Source organism: Rhipicephalus sanguineus, chromosome 1 (genome assembly GCF_013339695.2).
Source record: "Rhipicephalus sanguineus isolate Rsan-2018 chromosome 1, BIME_Rsan_1.4, whole genome shotgun sequence".
Classification (NCBI taxonomy): domain Eukaryota; kingdom Metazoa; phylum Arthropoda; class Arachnida; order Ixodida; family Ixodidae; genus Rhipicephalus; species Rhipicephalus sanguineus.
The window spans coordinates 308,437,581-308,461,273 of record NC_051176.1 but is presented as its reverse complement, the minus strand read 5'-3'; the positions used below and the strand labels follow the sequence as shown (position 1 = coordinate 308,461,273).

The following is a 23,693-nucleotide window of genomic DNA, read 5'->3' as shown; positions in this document are numbered from 1 at the left end:
CGCCAGGTCATAGTAACGAATATGAACAATGATTATGGTAAGCGGCTGTAAAAGGGCCTTAAAATTCCTCGCGCAAAAGGCGGGTAAAACATATATGTATTAAAATCATGAGCGTGACGTGAAATGTATGGGTAGTGGGAATGAATAGCGAGAGAATTAATAGCGTAATGAAACTACGGGTATATGGCATGAGCACGAATGCCTCGTCAACGCCCTTGAGACCAAGGGCTGCGAGGCCGGTGCTTCTTTAAGTGTGACTACCGCAGCAGCAGCCTCTGTTAGGAGGCCACGCTACGGAATGCCTGGGTAGATAACGTGAAAGTTACGAACTTCTTTTAAAAATGTGAATAGTGATTGGTGTTTAAAAACCGGTTCCCTACCGATGAACATTGATGGGTGTAATGGAATTTGTTGTTGGTAGGGCAGTGGAAAGTGTTTTTTCCTAAGTGTGTCTAATTCTTTACACTGTATTAAAATGTGAAGCACGGTTAGTGCTTCACCGCATCGTGCACACAAAGGTGGATCTCCACCAGACAGAAGGTGTGTGTGTGTACTATGTGTGTGACCGATTCTAAGTCTGCAGAGTGTAACTTCCGTGTGGCGTGACTTCGATACTGGCGGCCAATTTCCCAGATGCGGTTTGACAACGTGTAGTTTATTTTGTGTCTGAATGTCCCATGTGCCCTGCCAAAAGGCCCTGAGCTTTCTTTTGAGGAAGGGTTTTAGGTCTAGTGTGGGAATAGCTATGAATGTATTGGGACTGTTTTCGTGGGCGGATGCTGCTAGCTGGTCTGCCAACACGTTGCCTTGAATCTCGCGGTGCCCTGGCACCCAGCACACTACGACATGTTGCTCGAGTGTGTATATCGTGCATAAAAGAGTGTATAGCGAGACAAGTACAGGGTTTTTGTGTTTTTGCAAAGTTTTTAATGCTTTGACCACGCTTAGGGAGTCTGTGTATATAACTGCCTTTTGTAGTTTTAATTGTTTAATGTGTTTAACGGCCACAAGTATCGCCTAAGCTTCTGCTGTGAAGATACTTGAATTAGGGTGCAGAATACCGGAATCGGAAAAGGATGGACCAACGGCTGCGTAAGACACAGAAGTATTGGACTTTGAGGCGTCTGTAAAGAATTCTGGACAAGTGTATTTGTGTTGTAGTTCGAGAAAGTATGTACGGATATGTGCAATAGGCGCGTGTTTCGTTACTTCCACGAAAGATACATCGCAATCTATGAGCTGCCACCGCCACGGCGGTAGTTGTGCAGCGGGAGCCATTAGAGAGTGTTCGAAAAGTGGCACACCCATTTCCTCGGCTAAGCTCCTCATGCGAAGTGAGTAGGGCTGTCTTACCGAAGGACGGTGGTCAAAAAGGGCAGAACTAGATAAATCATTGATTGTGGGGTGTGATGGGTGTTCCTTGTCTGCGTTCACTTTGAGGTAATATAAAAAAGACATGTAAGATCGCTGCAGGTGGAGCGACCACTCGTTTGCTTCGACATAGAGGCTTTCCACGGGGCTGGTGCGAAAAGCACCCGTAGAAAGACGAATGCCCGAGTGGTGGACAGGGTCAAGCATCTTCAACGCGCTCGGTGTCGCAGACTGATAAATTACCGCTCCATAATCTAGACGTGTGCGTATGAGGCTTTTATAGAGATTCAACAGGCACTTCTTGTCACTACCCCACGTAGTGCGTGACAATACTTTCAGAATATTCATAGTTTTTATGCATTTGTTCTTAATATACTTTATGTGTGGTATGAAGGTAAGTTTCGTGTCTAGGATTACGCCTAGGAATTTGTGCTCCGTTTTCACAAGTAGCCGCTGACCGTGTAGCTCAATGTCCGGATCCGGATGGATGCCTCTCTTTCTTGAGAATAATACACAAGTGCTTTTTTGCGGGTTAAGGTTGAACCCGTTCTCCTCTGCCCATTTGGTTACCTTGTTCAAACCAAGTTGCACCTGCCGCTCGCACATTGAAAGGTTGCAAGATTTGTAACCGATCTGCACGTCGTCGACATATGTGGAATAAAATATGTTACGCGGGATTGACAGGCGCAAGGAATTCATTTTGACAATAAAAAGTGTACAACTCAGTACCCCACCTTGCGGCACTCCCGTTTCCTGGACAAATGTTCGGGAGAGTACATTGCCCACTCGAACACGGAATGTTCGATTGGACAAGTAACTTTCTATTATATCTAACATTCTTCCACGTACACCTAAGTGGGACAGGTCTCTTAATATTCCAAAGCGCCATGTGGTGTCGTAAGCCTTCTCCATATCGAGGAACACCGAAAGAAAAAATTGCCTGTGGACAAAAGCGTCGCGAATTTGTGCCTCGATACGGATAAGGTGGTCAGAGGTAGATCTACCCTCTCGAAAACCGCACTGGTATGGGTCAAGTGATTTGTTTGCTTCGAGGAAATGTATAAGTCGGCGGTTTATCATCTTTTCAAAGAGTTTACAGAGGCAGCTTGTCAGTGCAATGGGCCTGTAGCTCGCAACGGAGGATGGGTCCTTGCCCTGTTTTAGAATCGGAATGATAATGGCTTCTTTCCAGGCCGATGGAATCTCGCCGGAAAACCAAACAGCATTATAAAGTGAAAGGAGGGCTTTTTGAGTTTCAGATGGCAAGTGTTTCAGCATTTCATATACAACACGGTCGGAGCCTGGGGCGGAATTATTGCAGCAATTAAGCGATGCTTGTAGCTCAGCTATGCTGAAAGGTTCATTGTATGCTTCGTGTTTTGTGGATTTGCGCTCTAGTTTCTGTTTTTCGATTCGTGTTTTGTATCGTTGGAAAGTTTCAGAGTAGTGCGACGAGCTCGACACCTCTTCGAAGTGTGCGCCTAGGAAGCTCGCCTGGTCTTCCAAGCTGTCGCCTTGTGTGTTTACTAGAGGAAGTGAATGTGCTTGTCGACCTGCTACCCTGCTAACCATGTTCCACACTTTGGCCTCCTGTGTATATGAATTAATGCCCGATAGAAACTTCTGCCAACTTTCCCTTCTTGCCTGTCGGCGCGTTCTCCTGCCTTGAGACTTTATGTTTTTAAAACTGTCGAGATTCTCGGCTGTCGGGGAGTCTCTAAGCAACCTCCATGCTTTGTTTTGTTTTTTGCGTGCATTTTGACACTCAGTGTTCCACCACGGGACACGTCGTTTCCCGGGCAATCCAGTTGTTTGTGGGATGCACTTAGTTGCAGCATCCGTGAGAAAAGCTGTGAAGTACTCTACGGCTCCATCTATGTTTAAACCACACATATCAGTCCAACTTAAGCTAGAAACTTTGCGAAACTTTTCCCAATCGGCTTTTTCAATGTTCCATTTCGGAAACTGTGGGGGGCATTCATACGTTATCGGTGCGCTCAGAACTATTGGAAAGTGGTCGCTTCCATAAGGATTATTACTGACTTTCCATTTGAATAAAGGTAGAAGTGATGGAGATGTAATGGTGAGATCTATGGACGAGTAGGTATTGTTAGCGAGGTTATATGTTGGCACTTTCAGATTCAGCAGACACGCACCGGAAGAGAAGAGGAACTGTTCAATCAGACGACCTCGTGCATCGCAGCGAGAGTCGCCCCATAGACTGCTATGTGCATTAAAGTCCCCAAGGACCAGGTAAGGTTCTGGGAGTTCATTTATTAAAGACTGAAATTCATGTTTTTGCAGTTGGTAGTGTGGTGGTATGTAGAGCGAGCAAATGGTGACGAGTTTGTTCAAAAGAACCGCTCGAACAGCCACTGCTTCAAGGGACGTTTGGAGTGGTAAGTGTGTACATGCTATTCCTTGATTAACTACAACGGCTACACCACCGGATGACGCCGTGGCATCGTTCCGGTCCTTTCGGAAAATAATGTAACTACGTAGGAAGTTGGTGTGTTTCGATTTTAGGTGTGTTTCTTGTACACACAGCACTTTTGGTGAGTGTTTGTGTAATAGTTCTTGGACATCGTCGAGATTTCTAAGGAGTCCTCTGACGTTCCATTGTATGATTTGTGTTTCCATATTGGAAGTGAAGTAGTGCTGTGTGTACGAAAAGGAAGTAGCTGTTTTTCAAACGGAAAGTTGGGACTTAAGTAACAGAGCCGTCGGCGGGCGCTGTTATCGGCTTTTTTGTTTTCTTGGCGCGCTCCAAGGAGCTACGCCTCTCTTTCGGTACCAGGGGTACCGGAGTTGTGTCCATTGCCTCGTGTGAGGCACTGGACGCCCGCGTACGCGAGCCGCTGGTTTGTTTTTCCGACCTCGCCTGGCGAGGCGTGGTCGTAAGACCCGACGACCCTGGAGTCGCCTGGATCAGTGGCTTGGTAGGTGGAGCAGTCTTGACTGCTGCCACCATGGGGGCAGCCGCCACGGTCGGTGGCTCACTTTGCGTGGGCCGGGACAGTGGCGGTGGCCGATGCGACGCTGCCCCCTGACGCGCCGCATCAGCATAGGTTTGGCCGTGAAAGGCCGAGCACCTTCTGCGTGCTTCCTTGAATGAGATGTTTTCTCGAACCTTCAATGAAATGATGTCTTTTTCCTTTTTCCAGTTTGGGCAGGCACGTGAATACGCAGCGTGGTCGCCGTCGCAGTTCACACAGTGTGGTGTTTCGTTACAGGTGTCCGAGGCATGGCCTTGGACACCACATTTCGCACAGGTAGGTCGACCACGGCAGCTCTGAGAGCCGTGGCCAAATCTTTGACATTGAAAGCATCTGCGGGGGTTCGGGATGTATGGTCTAATAGCTGTTTTTGTGTACCCAGTTTCAATGCTCTGTGGCAGTTCACTTGTAGAAAAGGTCAGTATTAAGTGTTTAGTGGGAATTTCTTGGTTATTTCTCCTGATTATAATTCGTTTCACATTGGTCACGTGCTGATCTTTCCAGCCTTCTAGGAGTTCCGTCTCAGTAAGATCAAGGAGGTCTGTATCTGACACGACGCCACGTGCGGAATTCATTGATCGATGGGGTGTGACAGTGATGGGGATTTCGCCGAAAGTTACGAGGTTCTTTAATTTATCAAACTGTATTTTGTCATGAAGTTGGAGAAGGAGGTCGCCACTGGCCATTTTTGTAACTTTATAACCAGCACCTAAGGTAGCTGTCAGTGTTCTGGATACTACAAATGGGGACACGGTTCTAGCTGTTTTGTCAGTCTTTTCACAGTGGACTACGTGATAGGTAGGGAATATTTCTTTTGGTCGGCTTAGAAAGTTCAGGTCTTTGGTGCGTACACGCTTTGAAGCGGCACGATCGCTTATTAATGGGAATGCTCTATGCATAATAATGGAAAATGATTCAGCAGCAATGGCGGCCACCCACCACGGAGCCCAACATGGGGACGCTACAAGATTCACGGAATTGAAAACATGCAGACGCCAGCCGTACACCGCTACTATAACCAAATGCGCATAGACCAAGGTTGGCTACTTGCACAAGGTTAACCCAAGCCACCTATGAAAATTGCGAAGTAACTGAAGGGAATAGGAGACAGGACAGCGACGAAAGAAGATAGGAAAGTGAAAGATCAGAGAGGGGGATAGGAAAAGGTGACCGCCGATTTCCCCTGGGTGGGTCAGCCCAGGGGTGCCGTCTACGTGAAGCCGGGGCCAAAGGGGTGTGTTGCCTCTGCCGGGGGGCCTTAAAGGTCCAATCACCCGGCGTCGGCTCAACCCCCAGGATCCCCTTTTCCCCGGACACGGCGAAGCCACGCACGGCTAGGCGTGGGAGGAGGTCGAAACCCCCCCGTTAGCTCGGGTCCGTGGTGTCGCTACACACCAAACGCCTGCTTGCGCAGACGCCCCTGCGGGGTGCTGCAATGTGTTGCTGGGGGCCTGTTAGTCATAACACGGCACATCGTTTGCTGCAGCGCGCGACAGATAATTAATTACAGGCTCCTCATTACCGGCCAGTGTAAGTTTCGGTTTCAAAAACGACAAGCCTTCGGGTGCAACTATCACCACCCAGCGGGTGCAGCGCTCAATCACGTCAACACACAGAACTGTGACGCACTTCCACGCGGTTCGCGAGCACCCGCCAAGAAGTAAGCTGCTGGAGCGAACGCGGCAAAAAAACATGGCGGCTATCACGTCATCATAACTTGTTGCAGCGTGGTCACGTGAGGGAAGTAGGGGGTCACCATGGGTCACCTTTGAGGGTGTCAATAGCCGGGGGGGTGTCGATCGCTCACGCAAACTTCAAAATTCATTTAAAATACCTTCCAAGCTATATTCGCTGTTGATATTTTGCAGATGATATACTCATGTTCACGGGAATCGATCCCGCAGGCTATCTCGGCCGCGAAATTTTGTGTCAGTACCCCTTTAATGTCTGTATTTCCGGTATGCGGACCCCAGCCAGTGTGACTGTTAGGTAGACTTTGTCGCCCTGTCTGGGCCTGCGCACCCCTAGTATTTCCAACTTTTCAGGGGAACATGATAGTCCTCTTGCTTTTGCATACTCGTCCACGCAATTGGCAGCCACCTGGAGTCTCTCTTCTTTGAGTCCCAGCTAGCCCTCCGTCGTCCATATCATGATGTCATCAGGGTACATTGCATGCCCGATGTCTTCTATAGCGTTCAGTTTCTCCACCAGCTCAACCATTGCAATGTTGAAGAGAATAGGTGAAATCACGGACCCTTGCAGCGTGCCCTTGTTGGGCAGCCTGAACTTGTCTACTGCAGGTCACCCATCCCTATGGTCACAGTCCTATCTGTGAGGAAGGCCTTGACGTAGCCGCGGATTTTTTTTTTCCCGCAATTCAAGCTGATTATAGCCGATAGTATGATGATATGGCTAACATCAAAGGCGCTTTTGAGGTCAAGAGCCAGTAATACATGTTCTCCATACTTAGGAACGTTGCTGAGAACTTCTTCTTTGATGAGAAGTAAGACACCTTGCATTGATAGCTTGGGACGGAACCCAAACATCGTGTGAGGCATGAGGTCGTTACCTTCCAGGTAATTTTGCAGCCTGATCGTAATTATTCGTTCATACAGTTTCCCTAAGCACGAAGTCAGTGAGATAGGTCGTAGGTTTTCTAGGCTCGGCTCTTTGCCTGGCTTTGGGATGGTGATGATCTGCGCACGTCGCCACTCCATTGGAACGGTCTCCACTTCCCAATGCTTGTTCAGGAATTCCGTCATAGATTTGTTCCGGCCCCAGGTTTCTTATGACTGCATTGCCGATCTTGTCTGCTCCAGATGCTGTGTTCTTGACAGCCACTCTGACCACCGCATACACCTCTTCTTGTGTAATGGGGCAGTTGAGTTTATTGTTTTCGGCACCTCGATACGGGTCCGTGGAGGCAGCGATGTTCACAGACCCAGTGTATCGTTCTCTGATCTTGCCTAGTAGCTCTGCATCATTACCTTGGAAGTTGTGGCCGATTCTGTGTAGCGTCGTTTTCTTTTTTGGACTTGGTTGAATCGATCATGTTTCTCGGCAGCGCCCAAGTTTTTGCAGTCCCTAGCGTGCCCTTGAGCGAGTCACAGAATTCGTTCTAGTTTTGCTTCGAGAGCTCTTGCACGTATTGCTTTGAGTCAGCCGTTAACGCAGTGATTTTTCGTTTCAATTTTCTGTTGCCTTTCTGTCTCCTCCATCTTTTGGTCATGCTTCTACGAGCTTCCTACAGGCGTAGAAGGTTTGTCGATTTAAGGGGTGGTGTCCGTCCTTTCCACTGACTTTGTTGTCCTTTTGTATGCCTCGCAGATCCCTTTACTCCATTCTGCAATCGTTTGAATTGGTTCTACTTCGCAGTCTTGTCTAAAGGCATTCCAGTTTGTTATTTTCGCCTGTCCGAGTTTTCTGACATCTGACATCCAAAGGATAAAGTACAGCGACTGGGACTGGATAAAGGACAGCAACTGGGATTGCAGAGGTTTCCGAAGAACAGCGAAACGAGGATCAACACGATGTCACTTCCAACGTAGGAAGGAATGCACTAAAAAGCAAAGAGGAAACGAAACAGCCCTTCCGTTGAAAATTGCATCCGCTTCCGAGGAAGACATCAAAGTGATCATCAGGCCAAAGCAAGGACTGATCGTAAGGAATTTCACCAACCATCAAGAGGCGCGAGCCGTCACCATGGCATGTGGACACAAAGACCTTCTTATAAGGCTTCAAAACGGCTCAAACATCATCATTGCTAGCACGCCCCAGGAGGAAGCTGCTAATCTCTTACGAAGAATCACTAAGTTGACCCTTGACAACAAGTTGTACGAGGTGAACGCAAACGTGGCGACCCCGGGCGAGGTGGTTCGCGAAGCGTTCACAGCATTGACGCAGGTACACCATGTAATAATAATACCTGGGGTTTAACGTCCCAAATCCACGATTTCATTATGAGAGACGCCGTAGTGGAGGGCTCCGGAAATTTCGACCACCTGGGGTTCTTTAACGTGCACCTAAATCTAAGTACACGGGCCTCAAACATTTTTGCCTCCATCGAAAATGCAGCCACCGCAGCCGGGATTCGATCCCGTGACCTTCGGGTGAGCAGTCGAGCGCCATAACCACTAGACCACCGTGGCGAGGCAGGGGCACACCACGTGAGGAGCTCATAGCGCATATTCGAGTCCGCACGCAAGGGGTCAAGATCTTACAAGCCAGAATGCTTGGAAAATTCAAGACTAGGGTGATCACTTTCGATGGGAAGGTGGTACCGAGGTCCATGAATTACTACGGAGGCGAGAGAACCTGTCACCTCTACCGCCCCACAAGGCAGGTCTGCTAGATTTGCCTCAAACTGGGGCACCGTTCGGATGTTTGCCCGACACCAGTACTGCGTGTGTGCCGACAGTACGGACTGTGCAACCCTGAAACGGGACATACTTGTGTGCTTAAGTGCGTGCTGTGTAGCGAAGTGCATCTCACCGGTGCTCACGAGTGCAAAGATCGCCGGAAAAAGGCAAGACGTCTGCCCAGTCACAACCAAGAAAAAGACGGCGGGAGGAATACCCAGCGTAGTCGCAAAGACAGCAGCGATGGGAAAAACAAGAGACAATGGTTCAGCTCTGCGGGGGACATCTCCCTGAGCCGCAGCCGGTCCGGGTCACGTTCGACGTCGACAACGAGGCCGTAGCAGGATGAAAGGAACCCAAACCAAAGGAAGAAAAAGAACAAAAAAAAACCAGAAAGGTAGGCTGGGCAGAAATAGCTGCCAATTCCAATGCTCCAGCGAACACACAAATAACACAAGCCATAAACAAATGTAACGAATGCGTAAGCATCAGGCAGGAGCTCGAAGTTATGCGCGCCAAGTGCAACGAACTCACCTGCAAGGTAGATACTTTAAAGGGATACTGAAACAAAATTTCGCGGCCGAGATAACCTGCGGGGTCAATTCCCGTGAACATGCGTATATCATCTGCAAAATATCAACAGCGAATATAGCTTGGAAGGTATTTTAAATGAATTTTCAAGTATGCGTGAGCCATCGACACCCTCGGGCTATTGACATCCTCAGAGATGACCTTTGGTGACCCCCCACTTCCCTCACGTGACCACGCTGCAACAAGTTATGACGACGTCATAGCCGCCATGTTTTTTTACCGCGTTCGCTCCAGCAGCTTACTTCTCGGCGGCTGCTCGCGAACCGCGTGGAAGTGCGTCACAGTTCTGTGTGCCGACGTGATCGAGCACTGCACCTGCTAGGTGGTGATAGTTGCACCCGGTGGCTTGTCGTTCATGAAACCGAAACTGACAATGGCCGGTAACTAAGACCCTGTAATTAATTATCTGTCGTGCACTGCAGCAAACGATGTGGCGTGTTATGACTAACAGGCCCCCAGTAACACACTGCAGCAAGAAAACGCAAGGTCAAAATTTTTGTGTCAGTACTCCCTTAATGAAAGCTATCAAACACAGGGATATCAACACCAGTGGCCAGGGCAGACTGCACGCCGCGGCAGGGAAGGAGAACTCTGGGAAGGACATGCACATGCCACAGGCGACAGCTCCGAGGGTCGAACAGACCGCTTTCATGAAAAACGCACAAACAGCACAACCGCCGTTGGAACAACCGCTACAGCAACTGCACCAGCAGATACAGCTGCAACAAGAACAAATGCAGTCGCAGGTGACGCAGCAGATTCAGCAATTTCAAAGCCAACTTTCCGAGGTGAAGAGTGCGCTCAGGAAGAAACTTCACGCCGACAAAATCAAGGAAAAGGCATACAATAGGCCTTTGCTCCCATCCGGAAGCGACAGCAAGTCCAATCATGCATAATGGCTAGAATCACTCCTGTTGAAGCAGTACTGGGTAGTGCAAACTCCGACTCCTTTGCAAAGTTTGCTGCGGAACCAGGTGCAACTAGCGAGTCCAAAACAAGGATTGAGCTTAAAGGGACTGACAACCTATTTTCTCCACCCAGCTTTTTATGGCACAATAGAAAGCTCACCCTTCGCAGTGTTTGTAACTGCAGCGGTTAATCCCAAAAGCGCGTGGTTTATTCGCAGCATTTTTCGATCTGAAAAGCCCCTGAACTGTACGTACACTTCCTCCAGCAACACTGTGAAGTGATAGCGACGCCGATAGCCCTCCTCGCACTATGCTCAAGGTTTTGCTTTCACAGGAGTGGGTGAAACTGTGGTTAACCGCCTTCATATTGACATTTCCGACCATATTGGAATACAAAAGCAGGTAGAATAGGTTTTCCAAACGCTCGTTGTCACGTGAGATCTCTTTACCGCCACACAAGCTAGGTGCTCGTGGGCTCCGCGAGTAGTTCCGGCAACGTGTCGCTGGAGGTAATCTCGGAGGCCACAAGGCGCTCTTCATACTTTTCCATCACGTCGGCAGGTGCCGCTAGGCCCTCAGCTAACAACATTCATGCTGTCACTCATGAGCATCGGGTCATACGTCAAGCGAAGGCGGCACCACTGTTGTTCTCAGTGCAAACGAATGCATATCTGCACGTTTTACGTTAGAAAAGATTATAATTAAAAGTGTGGTGCATTTCAACGCTAACAGAGAGACAATCAACAGCATACACCAGTAAAAGGTAACGTGATAGTACATGTGCACGTTCACTTTTTGCCGCCAGAGGCGCCAAAAGTAATTTTGAGTGAAGAAATAAAGATAGACATTTGTGTTTAATGAGAAAAACAGGGTTCGTTTTAGACAATACAATAGACAATCCTTCTATTAGTGAGTTTATCTCAATTTGTGTTCTGAGCGGTGTTACAAAGCAGATACGAAGGTCCTGGGCCAGCTGTCTCCAAACGAGTTTTCCTGCTTCTTGGACTCCCCCCCCCCCCTCATTTTGGAGAATGGATTAGACACCTACACCTGCTGTCTTTTCCCTGAACTGAGCGCTTCGGCGGGAAGCTGGCAGCTACGCGCGGGTCTCTTCCGTGGAACACGTGTTTGCAACGAGCTTGTTTTGGTGAAGGCTGGTGCCTTTGTTCGTAAAGGGATTTTCAGTTCCCCGAAGTGACATTGCCCCCCTTTCTTCCGAACTGGTCGGACGTAGAGAGTGAGAGTGCAGTGGTCCCTGGCATTGTTATCCTGGGGGCGGTGACCAATGTGTCGAAGAGACGGACCCTCCAAAGGCATGCACGTTTGTGATTGGACGTTTGCTAGTTATGCAGCTCCAAAGGCATGCACGTTTGTGATTGGACATTTGCCGATTAAGGAGTTTCCCTATCTTGGGAATGAAGCGTATTTAAGGAGCAGCAGAGCGTCTGCTCGGGACGGATCGATCGGACTAGATGTCGTTCTGACGATCCTGTCCTCTGTGATGTTGTAAATAAACGTCTGTTAAGTTTCCTCAACGCCGGTCTCTCTGCCTCGGCTTCCTGCTGTTCTGGACATCCCTGGGCCTGCGCTACGACTCCCGCCGCTCAGCTCCACGCTACCCCGAGTCCGCGTCGGCCAACGACCCCGCTCGTGACAACTGGATGGCAGCGGTGGGATGCCGCTAACGCCGCCCGTAACAACTGGTGGCAGCGGTGGGATAGATCCAAATACTCGGTCGTAACAACTGGTGGCAGCGGTGGGATTCTGCTCACGACAAGTCGCAACAAGCTCGTGCCAGCATCGGGATCGTCTCCGCCGAGATCATGGCTGCAGGGTGTGGTGAGTGCTTGACTTTTCTTCACTGAGATTTTACCAGGCTTTGTCTCATGAAAGGTGGTAATTTTGGGTAACTACTCTACGTTGACCTGTGCATAGGAACGTAGCGTCTTAGTAGTAGTGAAGTTAGCAGCACTTGCAGCAACCATGAATCTGAAGGCACTGAAAAAAACCGCTTTTACTAGAGTTAGCTAAAAGTTTGGGTTTGGATGTTCGAGAACAAATGAGAAAGCCAGAGATTATCGAGGCTATTGAGAACCTTGAGGCAGACGACGACGAGCTCTCAGAATGTCTAGAGCTAATTGAGGAAGAAAGAAATGAGAGGCGCGAGGCTGAAGAAAGAAAAGAAAGGCGCGAAGCGGAAGAAAGAAATGAGAGGCTGAAGCGCGAAAAGCGAGAGGCAGAGGAACGCGAAAGGCGCGAAGAGAGGCAGGCTCGGGCGCGAGAACATGCTCACCAGATGAAGGAGCTTGATCGTGAAATTCAGGCGATTAAGTGGCAGCGAGCACGATGCCGTCTCCACGTCTTTAAGTCAGGCAAGAACATTGAGACTTTTCTTGCGGGCTTTAAGACTGTCTGCGAGGACGTTGGCGTTAGCCGAGACCTTTGGTTGGAGAGGCTTGTCACGTTGCTGCCGCGCCAAATTGCATGCATTTTGGAGCGCTTATCCACGGAGGAAGCGCAAGACTTTGATAAGGCCAAAGATGCCTTGTTGCGCCACTTAGGTGCTTCAGGTCCTGCTGACTGCGAAAGTCGAGGCAACAAAGACAGAGCTGAAGCGCTTGAGGATGACGCACGCCGTAAAGCGCTAGAAATTGAGGTCCATCTCAAAGCACGTGAGCACGAAGCGCTACGTAAGACGAAAGAGGAAGAAGCGCTTCGCGTGGCGCAAGAGGCTAAGGTGCTCCGCAAGGCGCGTGAGGATGAAGCGCGTCGAAAAGCGCTAGATGAGGAAGCGCGAGAACAAGAAGCACTTCGTGTGGCGCGAGAGACAGAGGCACTACGCAAAGCGCGTGAGATTGAAGAGTGTCAAAGGCGCGAAGAGCAGGAGGCCGACTTCGAAGGCCAGAGAAAAGGGGCTATCCACGAAAGCGATAGAACGCCCGAAGCTGAAGAGACATCTCAGGGCGAACTGGCTGACTTAGAGAGTGTCGGGACTACCGTTAGGTCAGACTCAGAGATACCTAGTAACGGCCCAGAGGACAAGTCAGTTCAGCCGCCTAAAGTGTTGGCAGCGAATGTCGAAGGCAGCGCACTTGAGAGTACTAGTGCCGAGACTATGAGCGCTGCGAGCCATTCGGTGAGAAAAAGGCGCCGACGCAAACGAAAGGCGAACGCAAAAGAGACCAGTGGCGGTAAGCGTGCTAAAGCGCTAGCCAAACGCGACGACCGCATTCTTCGAGACGCCAAGATACAGGCTAGGCCTGAAATCCCAAAAAGGCGTGCTAGGACAAGTTCCAAGTTGAGAGTCCCGCGGAAATCTAGATCGGACGTGAGGCGTGTCACGAAGAAAAGAATTTCAGTGAAATTCAGATGCCGAAATCTTCGCCTGGTCTCATCCTTTTCACTGCCAAGTAGAGGCAGGTGAACAGCGAGGTGTGGCGTAGGCAGGAATCGACAGAGACTGTCCCCCACCGTGGCTAAAGGCTGACGGCTTATGCCCTTTGTCAGAATCGAGAGGCCGCTACTGAGCTACTGAGCGCGGACAGGTTTTTTCTTTGTTCAGGGTGTCTACCGAGTTGACATTTCTAAATTCCCCGAGTTTTCCAGGTTTTCCCTGAGTGTTTTTGCAAAATTCCCTGAGTGAAACAGAACTTTGTTTTATGTCAAGATGGGTAGAGACCATATCGCTCGGTGATGTCACTCTCTAGTACACACATTAGAAAATAAAAACGACTTAGTCCCATTTAAATAGTACATAGAACAGTTAAACCTCAATATAGCGAAGTTGATAAAAGCGGCAACTCACTTCGTTATATCGAAACTTCGTTAGACTGAAATTTGACCTTTCATGCAAGGCGTAGTTACTGAACGATTAATCTTAAATTGAAAATGCCACAAGAATGCTCGACTACTATGGCGACATGAAAAAAACTTTTTTTTTTATTTTTTGCGCGAAAAAAATCAATTTTGTTGAGCCTGCGGTGCAGCAATTACAGTTTGATGCCATGCCAGAGTGTCACATGTAAATACGAAACAAATGCGGGTTCAATGCACTGTGGAATTGCGCTTGTTCTGCTGCTGCGGGTTGTTGTCATATCCTGGCGCGTTGCCCAGAGCACTGCAACGCCTTTGCTATCATGTTGCCCAGCCGAACCATTTGCTCTCCACGAACGCACAACATCGAAAACGATCCCACGTTAGAAAAAAAAGAGTCACAGTTTCACCGCGAGAGCAAAATAGTAAATTCGATAGCAACAAAGAGGAATTTTATATGAATATAAGCTAGCAGCTAGCTCCTTCAGGAAACGCAGCCGCTGCACTAAGAGAAGTGTCCTATCTATGGCTCAGGGGCGGATTCAGGTACCTAATGGGGGGGGGGGGGGTACAAAGGCTGAAGCCCCCGCTCAGCAGTGCATTTTTGTGGGTCACTCATATTTACAACAGCCCAGAGGGTATTATGGCGGTGCCTAAGAAGCCTTCGTTGTAAATGTGCATAGGGAAGCAGGAAAGGGTAGAGCGATGAGAGAGGTAGAGAGCAGGGACAAGATTCTCTTTATCCCTATTGGGCAGTGGCAGGCAAAGCAACCTGAAAAAGGGGGCAAACTCAACACGCAGCCTGACAAAGGAGGTGGACGACAGGTACTGAAGGAAGGGGGCGGGGGCTGGCTTAAGGTGGGGGGGCGACCGACACTACCGCCCCCCCCCCCCCGTTTGGATCCGCCACTGCTATGGTTTCAACGGAAGTTTTGCAATTAGAGCACAACACCTACAAAGGTATAAGCAGTCTACTGATCCCCACAAAAGACCACACACGCTGGTAGAAAGTACGCACTTCCTGTCGGACTCACGCAGCCCACCTCTCTAACACTCCGGCTCCTATCTCCATGTGCCCATCGCGCGAATAAGACGGTCGGCTCGTTTCATCTCTGCTTAAGCCCCGTTCATCGGCAGCGCTCGCGCGCTTTCACTCGCGCATGGAGCATACGACGCGCGGGGTGATGTAATCGCAATTTGGACTTGATAAGGAAGATCATGGCGAAGGCGAAAAATCGCGTCGGAGTGTTATATAATTGCTATCGTAAAAAAAGCAATATAGCTGCGGGCTAAGATGGCATGAAAGCACGGCAACAGCCTGAATTACGGCACATCCAATTATGGTGGAAACGTTACTGTTTTCCGACATCGCGCGCCGAATCGAGAAAGTGGGACCAGTGCCGGTGTCGCGAATTTCGGTCGCTGCTATGCCTTGGCTCTGAAAAGTTTTGTAATTCGGCTTTGTAGCAGACATCCACGTGGTGTGGCTGGTAAGTGCGAGCTGCAGCCCCAAAAAATATCGGTCGATTGCCTAAAACTTGTTTCAGCAGTGCCCTCATCGGGAAAAAAAGAAAGAAAAAAGCTTTCACTTGCTGTGAATGGGCCCGTTAGTTACGCTAGCTCTCGCCTGGAAATTTATTTTATTCTTCACGGAGTCCTAAAGAGCATCTTTGAAGCTCGGGATCAGAGCGAGTGAGCTCTCCGATAACAGCCAACAAGCGTCGTCTTTTTTCTCGCCGATCGGGATGACTTGCCAGATACCAGCCTTGTCGAAGACATCCGCTTCCTGAACGATCGCGATCGCTTGCAGATAACTGAAGCTCGTTTCGCTACTGCTACCGCTTCTACAACTAATCATGCTTGTTACTTGACACGCGGCGATAAAAAAAACACCATATCGGGCGCTAACGCACAGCACGCGCGAGAAAGAATACAGAACTACACCGCGCAGTCACAGAACACCCTGACAACATTGCGCGATACGATGTGTCGTGGTTCATGGTTCGCGCATGCCACGCATTAGCCGGATTCTCTCCCACTCCACCGCTCCGAAGGCGATGACAGCATCGAGGTGCGCCACTTCCCCGCTGCCGCAGCGGCCGTTTGATTTGAAAAATGCGTTCACAAAATATCGAGCCAGCGCTGCCGCGAGTTTCTTTCCCTTTGAATAAAGTTACTGTCGATTTTCCCTGATGGGAGCACATTTTCCCTGAGTTTTCCCTGAGAATTTCCAGACTACCCAAAATCCCTGAGAATTCCCGGTTTTCCCGGTTTTCCCGGTCGGTAGACACCCTGTTTGTTCCTTTGTCGAGACCGGACCCCTCGAAATCTGTGGCATGCGCGTCTCCCCAGAGCTCGTCTGAAAGGGCGCCGCATGCAGATAAGCACAGTGTAACGTTGAATACTAAGAATTTACCTTGTATTCAATTTTGGAACGGATGTGCTTGATAATGTTTTGTCGCCTGCCGATGAGGAAGGAATGCAGCGTTGTTTTGTAAAATTTTTACATTCCTCTTTATCGCAGAAGCAGACACTGAGGTAGTTGTTTGGTTATTTGTTTGTTTTCTTAAAGGGCCCCTCACCAGGTTTGACAATTTTGAGCTGACGAGCGCAATGCATGCACTAGGCGTTCACGATTACGTCTGCCAAAATTTGCAACGCTACGCGCCGCGTAAATGGGTCAATTTTCAAGCTGAACGCTGCTTGCCCTTCCTCTCGCGGGCGCCCGCTTTAGAGAATGAGGGGATGACGTACATGAGAGAATGGCCCTACGTAGGTAGTAGTGCTGTGACGTCGCTCCTCTACGTAGACGACTGTGCTCTGACGTCGCCAACAGTAGCACGTGACACTGCGATAATTATTTGACACGACGCGTAGTTTTTGTAATTTGTAGCTTGAATGGATGAATAAAACTTGAGAGCAATAATAAAACACACAAACGGAATGTGTGCGTTTTCTTTTTGAATTTTTACTGCGAATCCCAGCGAGATTCGAGACTAATCTACCTCCGTTTCGCACGCGTTCGCGTTCTCGCGCTTTGCGCATCGTGCAGACGCCACCCTTTACAACGAAACTAATATTCTACCGCGTTCCAGCGCTCATTAGGCTCATTTATCCTCCCGCGTCTAACTAGATGTTCATGCGGCACACCGCTAGTCTCGCGTCCGTACAAATGTTGCAGCTTTCGCGCTCAGTAATAGGTTGAAAGCCAAGTGATCGGCGAGGGCGCATTCGGCATAACTTGCAGAGATGAAGCGCAAAGAACACCGCCACAACACCGCTCACGTCTCGGGGGCTCGGGCTGGTTCGGGCGCGTCATGCGCTCGTGACATTTTGTGCGCATGACGTGATCATGCGTATGCGTTATGTGATCCTTCCGCTCGCGTGGCGAAGAGGGCAGGGAAGGGATTTGGCTTGCGAAGGCTACGCGGGGCGAGCGGCAAGGGTTTGCAGCTCGCCTCCTCGCATTATGGTTTCGCGCCGCTACAAATTATTGTTTTTCTCAGCTTCTAACGGACCGATTAGAAAAATTCTTGTGGCATAATGCTCTTTATTGGGCTCGCAACAACTTGCAATGTCTAACTAAAATTCGCTAGGTCACCTGGTGAGGGGCCCTTTAAAGACATGGACCGTTAGCGCTCGTGTAGAGAGCTGTGAATTGTTTTAAAAGAGATGTAGGCTGATTTAAAATCCTTCGTTTTAGATACCTTTGTTTTGACAGCTAGAAACATAGCTGGTAAGGCTCGAGTAGAGGAGAGCTGCTCGTAGTGGTTACAGAGATGAAGGCTGAATGTTAAAAGCCTCTGTTTAACGTACTACTGATTTGTTTTGGCGTTACGTGCAAGTAAGCGCGTCAGTATGGTTTTAACTTTTCACTTTGTATTATGGTATACGTGGGAGTTTGATTTTCAGTTTTATTTCGTATTAAGTTTGAAGCACTTTGTTTTCTTAATGTAGTACTCATTTGCCAAGTGCAATGAGCGAAAGCGTTTTAGCCAAAGGCTAGCGTTGTTTGCGATTTAGGGAACTTGATGGCGTCGGGTACTCTGGCTTGTGTATTTAGGTTCATTTTTTTATGTGACAGGTTTACAAATGCCTTTTTTTTTGTTGTTGGGGTCGTGCTTCATCACGACATGTGTTTGTGGATTTGAGCAGCCTATTTCAGGTTGGGTTGTTGGAATTGCTGCTGCTATTGTAATTGAGAGCAGGACATTTTGTTTGAAGTAAAAGCCTGGTGGGTCTCAGGGAGAGAGTACGGGCGCTTGCCTGCTTGGCGGTTGTGGTTCTCGCGTGGTTGACACAGGTGCTGTCTTTCGAGAAGGAATGTTGGCCAGCAGAGCAAGAAGCTTTTCTCCAAACTTGGACGACGCTACCAGATGTTCGAGATCACCGGAGGTGGCAGAGGAATGCAGCAGAGCAGCATCGGGGTGTGCACGGCTTCAGCTCACCAGCATTGTCTTCATCGACCTCTCCCCACAAAGGTGATTGACCTTTGTACGTCGAGGTCTCGGCCTGCCGCCGGGGAAGCTGTTACAAAGCAGATACGAAGGTCCTGGGCCAGCTGTCTCCAAACGAGTTTTCCTGCTTCTTGGACTCCCCCCCCCCCTCATTTTGGAGAACGGATTAGACACCTACACCTGCTGTCTTTTCCCTGAACTGAGCGCTTCGGCGGGAAGCTGGCAGCTAGGCGCGGGTCTCTTCCGTGGAACACGTGTTTGCAACGAGCTTGTTTTGGTGAAGGCTGGTGCCTTTGTTCGTAAAGGGATTTTCAGTTCCCCGAAGTGACATTGCCCCCCTTTCTTCCAAACTGGTCGGACGTAGAGAGTGAGAGTGCAGTGGTCCCTGGCATTGTTATCCTGGGGGCGGTGACCAATGTGTCGAAGAGACGGACCCTCCAAAGGCATGCACGTTTGTGATTGGACGTTTGCTAGTTATGCAGCTCCAAAGGCATGCACGTTTGTGACTGGACATTTGCCGATTAAGGAGTTTCCCTATCTTGGGAATGAAGCATATTTAAGGAGCAGCAGAGCGTCTGCTCGGGACGAATCGATCGGACTAGATGTCGTTCTGACGATCCTGTCCTCTGTGATGTTGTAAATAAACGTCTGTTAAGTTTCCTCAACGCCGGTCTCTCTGCCTCAGCTTCCTGCTGTTCTGGACATGCCTGGGCCTGCGGTACGACTCCCGCCCCTCAGCTCCACGCTACCCCCTGGGTCCTCATCGGACAACGACGCCGCTCGTAACAACTGGTTGCAGCGGTGGGATGGATCCAAATACCCGCTCGTAACAACAGTCGACAGCGGTGGGATGGATCCAAATACCCACCCGTAACAACTGGTGGCAGCGGTGGGATGCCGCTAACCCCCGGTCGTAACACTGGTGGCAGCGGTGGGATAGATCCGAATACCCGGTTATAACAGCGGTTGTCGGTCCCTTTAATATTCCGTGTGTTTTGTGCATTCAACACTCAGAAAGAGAGCTATGAACAATGGCGAAAACAAAAGCAGACGCGACAGCTCCGCATAGTCAATGCTACTGTTGCGTTGTGAATTGCCACAGACGTAAAGGACTGAATAACAACTTTTAGTTTACCGATTTCCATTTTAGTTTTACCAATTTCCTGTTGTACGAAGTAGAAAGGTGTGAGTGCTGGATAAGGGCCGTTGCGAACGGGTTGGGTAAGCAAATTTACCCATGTTCTCAACAGCCAGTTACATGAGAAAGTGTGATAATGCAGCTCTGCTCTTACTGTTTTGCTTAGACCTGAAAAACAACCATGGTAACCTTGTCCTCTGACCATGGTGCGCGCAGTGTAACACAGAGTGAGCAGCTAGGGGCAGATTGAAGATCAACATCACGCACACTGCGACCTCCCATAATCTGAATTGATCGCCACACAGCATCGCGCACGTACCTTTTGAAGGCTCAAATTTCCGGTTTTAAATAGCAAATGCTAACACTGGCATCATACAAGTAAATCGCAAAATGTCGGTTGCGACCACCTTCAGGTTTGCCTTTCTTTCAGTTGTACCCCATGAAAATGGACACGCACGTATCCCCATTTACAGTACATCCAAACGGAAGACAATTGTCGACAGAACATTCAAGGATATGTAAAAGAACCGTCCAATGCAGAGGAAGCAAGAGCAACAGAATGCAACTGAAAAGGCAAAAATCGTCAGGGCCATTCGTTCCCGATACAGTGAGCTTTGTGCCACTGATCGTAAGATAAAATACTAACTAAATTGATCGTGCATGTACTTCATTGCTTTGACTTTATACCCAAATTCAACGCGTTTAGGCGTAAAGAACGGACACAGGAGGATTTGCCTCGAACTCGATGTCGAGCGATGCTCACTTGTACTCGCGCGTTGAAGCGCACCGAAATAACTGAAACTTCTTTTGCATTGTACCCACAATTAGCTTTGATGAGCTTCCTACTTTTCTGAAGCGTGGATTAGCGAAAGAAGCTTTCCAGGTCCTTGATTTTCAGGTAACCGTGCCTTGACATTAACAAAAGAAGAGGTTCTATTGTGGCCTATGCACATTCGCTTGTGGACGGCTCTCTATGCACTACCCAATTAGCGTCACGGCTGCGATGAGGGTGCTGGTAATGATGTTTTTCGCAGCGCCGCCTGGGCAGAGTCTGACGTCTATGAGGTGTATTGAGAATATAACAATGGCATCCTCGAATTTCAGGTTCAATGTACCCAAATAAAGAGTAATAAGAAGCTTTTTACTCAAGTGTGTTGTGTGGCCTATTTCCAAGGCACTCCTATGCAATTTAAATGCTCCTGTTACTGAAAGCAGGTAGTACCACATAATTACAACAGATCAGGAAACATTGCTTTGGTTTGTGGGGTTTAACATCCCAAAGTGTGAGGTGCGGACACTTTCAACCACCTGGGGGTCCTTAATGTGCACCAACATCACACCGTACATGGGCATTTCAAAATGTGACTGCCGCAGCAGCGATCGAACCAGTGTCTTTCGTGTCAGCAGCCAAGCACCATAACCAATAGGCTACTGTAGTAGCAAATCGGGAAACATTGTCATCATGAAAATCTTATTTGAGTTATGCACAGACTGACAGGCCTGGAGAAAAAAAACCAGATTACACCTGTTTGTGGCTCTCTTATCCCTATGAAAGCAGCTTCAGCTAATGAGGCACTTTCCTGAAAGTGCCAGAGGCAACTATGGGCACTCCGCTACTGAAATTGGTGAAAAAGCTTAACACAACTAAAAGTGAGCCAGGTTGGTATACATTCCTCTTTCAAAAGATGAAACATGGTGCAAAAACAGGTGTGTTAAACCCAGTGGTGTCCAGAAGGCAATGCAAAGAACCTGGCAATTAGGTGTACAGTGCTCACGAATTGAAATGGGGCAAATGAGGGCCATATAATACATGTATTTTCGTTTCCACCGCCTTCAGTTCGAGTCATATCGGCGCATTTTGACTCGGAACATTTGTGTCAGACCCAACATTACCTTTGACAGGCAGATTCGTAGTGGCATGATGCATTTATCCTAAGCGATTGCGCATACCAGTCATTATACTAAAATTTTCGATGTGTCGTTTCAATCCATGAGCACTGTATATTCATCTTTCATAAGATGTAAGATGGTGAAAAAACAACAGGCATGTGACGCCCCGTGATGCCCAGAAGGCAATTAAGCGCCCACAAACACTACAGGTAGTGTGTGTGCGAGCCAGTGCATGATACTACGGGTGTCCGATGTCTAAAAGCACAAAAGGTTCAACTGCTACCTCACACAATATTTAAGATAAGACATTAAGAAATGCGGTTCCGTTAATTACTTAACACATGCACTAGTTAATTCCTCCCATCTTCATGCTACTCTTCAGAACAGCAATTCTGTAAATAACGCTGGTTACAGCATATTAGAAAAACCGCATCAGCCCCTATCAGGTTTAAATAAAGAAACCAAAATCGGTGTGGGAAAATTTGCTGGTTTTCTCGACACCTACAAAAAATTTTACAAAGCGCTACACTAGGCAATTGCTTACACGCGATAACTGGAACAGCTTTGTAAACAGTCTTCAAAACAAGAGATCGTTATTTTGAAAATGAAATGAACCCGCTAAACGACAGAATAAAGAAAACGCGCAATAAACGACGTTCGTGGCTTGGGAAATTGGAAATGCGCGCGTTCTGCTCATTCCCTTCGAAAAGAGCGCCTGCAACAGACAAAGCAGTGAATGAGTGGTGAGTTCTCTGGCTCAACTACAAGAGAGTCCATCGGGCCGCCATTTCAAAAAGAAAGAAAAAGAATCAGCAGATCGCGATCACCGACGTACCTTGGAGGACCTCTTGGGGGAAAACCATCGGTGCCTCGGTTGCGATGCATAAAAGCGCCCTTCACAACGTCGTTTGGGCCGTCACTATCGCTCATTTCAAAAGTATTGTCGCCCATCGGCAAATACTCTTCATCAGCAGAACTACAAAGGACCGGCACAAGAAGCTCCTGCCGACGCGGGCTATCGGAAGTTCAAAAGACCTGGGCAAAAGCTTTTTTATTCGCTAACAAAGAGGGCGAGACTAACAGGTTTACTTAAATCTTAAAGAATTCATTTGCTGCTTTTTAATATTATTCAAACTTTTTATTCTAATATTCTAGTGTCAACATTTTTTATAGAGTTTTTAACAATAACCTCAATGACCTCAATAGTAGGGAAAACAAGATTACTTGGAGACCAGCGCTGGATAGGTGGCGCGCCGAAAAAGGGCGCCTGGCGGGGAGTCGCGACATAACTCAGCCGCTCGCATGGCCTCCGCGCCACCGGCTAATCTCGGAGGCGCGAACAGCTCGAGCAGCCATTGCGCCAGTAATACTGCACTATGGTTTAGAAAAAAATAACATTGTCTGAAGGCTTCTTTCTCAGGAAAGCATTGGAAGGCTACTTTCTCAGCAAGCACGGCGTCGAAGAGACAGCGCTGTGCCGTGGTGGCGATTCCGTCGTCACCAGTTTCTGGTTGCGTGCTGGGATTTGTGTCAAGCTAGTGCAGGCTCACAAGCCTCCATTGATAAGTACGTGCTGCGTCGATACCAGCTGCCCACTACTGCAGTAAAAAAAAAGTAAGAGGCAAGGGGTAGCTGCGTGAACGTTTCTCTGCCGTGGTATGTATGCCCAGCCCGCGGTATACGTATGCACGCGGATGTTGATCAAGCCACGGCCACGGCCACGTGATGAAGCAAACCACCGTGCCAGCATATCATGTATGGTGTTGCGCTGTTTTGCTCGAGGGCGCGGAGATTCCCGGCCACGGTGGCCGCATTTCTATGGGGTTGAAATACAAAGAACACCCGCGCGTACTGAGATTTAGGTGCATACATTAAAGAACCCCAAGCGGTCGAAATTAATCCTGATTTCCACTCTACGGCGTGCCTAATAATCATACCTTGTTTGGCACGTAAAACGCCAGCAATTGTCAATGTTGATCAAACACGTTTATTCTAAGTAGACACAGGCAAGCGAAAAAACTAACACAGCACGTTAGGCGAATTAAACGGCGAGTAAAAATCCAAGACATTTGACCCTTTTCTAGCGAGGCATAAATTGCGATGTCACTTCGCCGCGGCAGCCAATGCACAAAGAAGCTTTACCGCATCGGCTGACTCCAGAAAGCTACGAT

The 23,693-nt window shown here is 48.7% G+C and overlaps 1 protein-coding gene across 3 annotated transcripts in view; it reads right to left on the bottom strand.

Annotated features, from left to right (window-relative positions):
• The window catches only part of LOC119379424 (transcription elongation regulator 1), a 417,021-nt gene extending 394,457 nt beyond the window's left edge, over positions 1-22,564 (bottom strand). For all 3 annotated transcript variants that reach the window (XM_037648731.2, XM_049411976.1, XM_037648732.2), the window contains exon 1: positions 22,358-22,564. In XM_037648731.2, coding sequence (XP_037504659.1) covers positions 22,358-22,473 — 116 coding nt within the window. In that variant the 5' untranslated portion in view covers positions 22,474-22,564. The remainder of the gene's footprint in view (positions 1-22,357) is intronic.
• Positions 22,565-23,693: the final 1,129 nt, after the last annotated feature.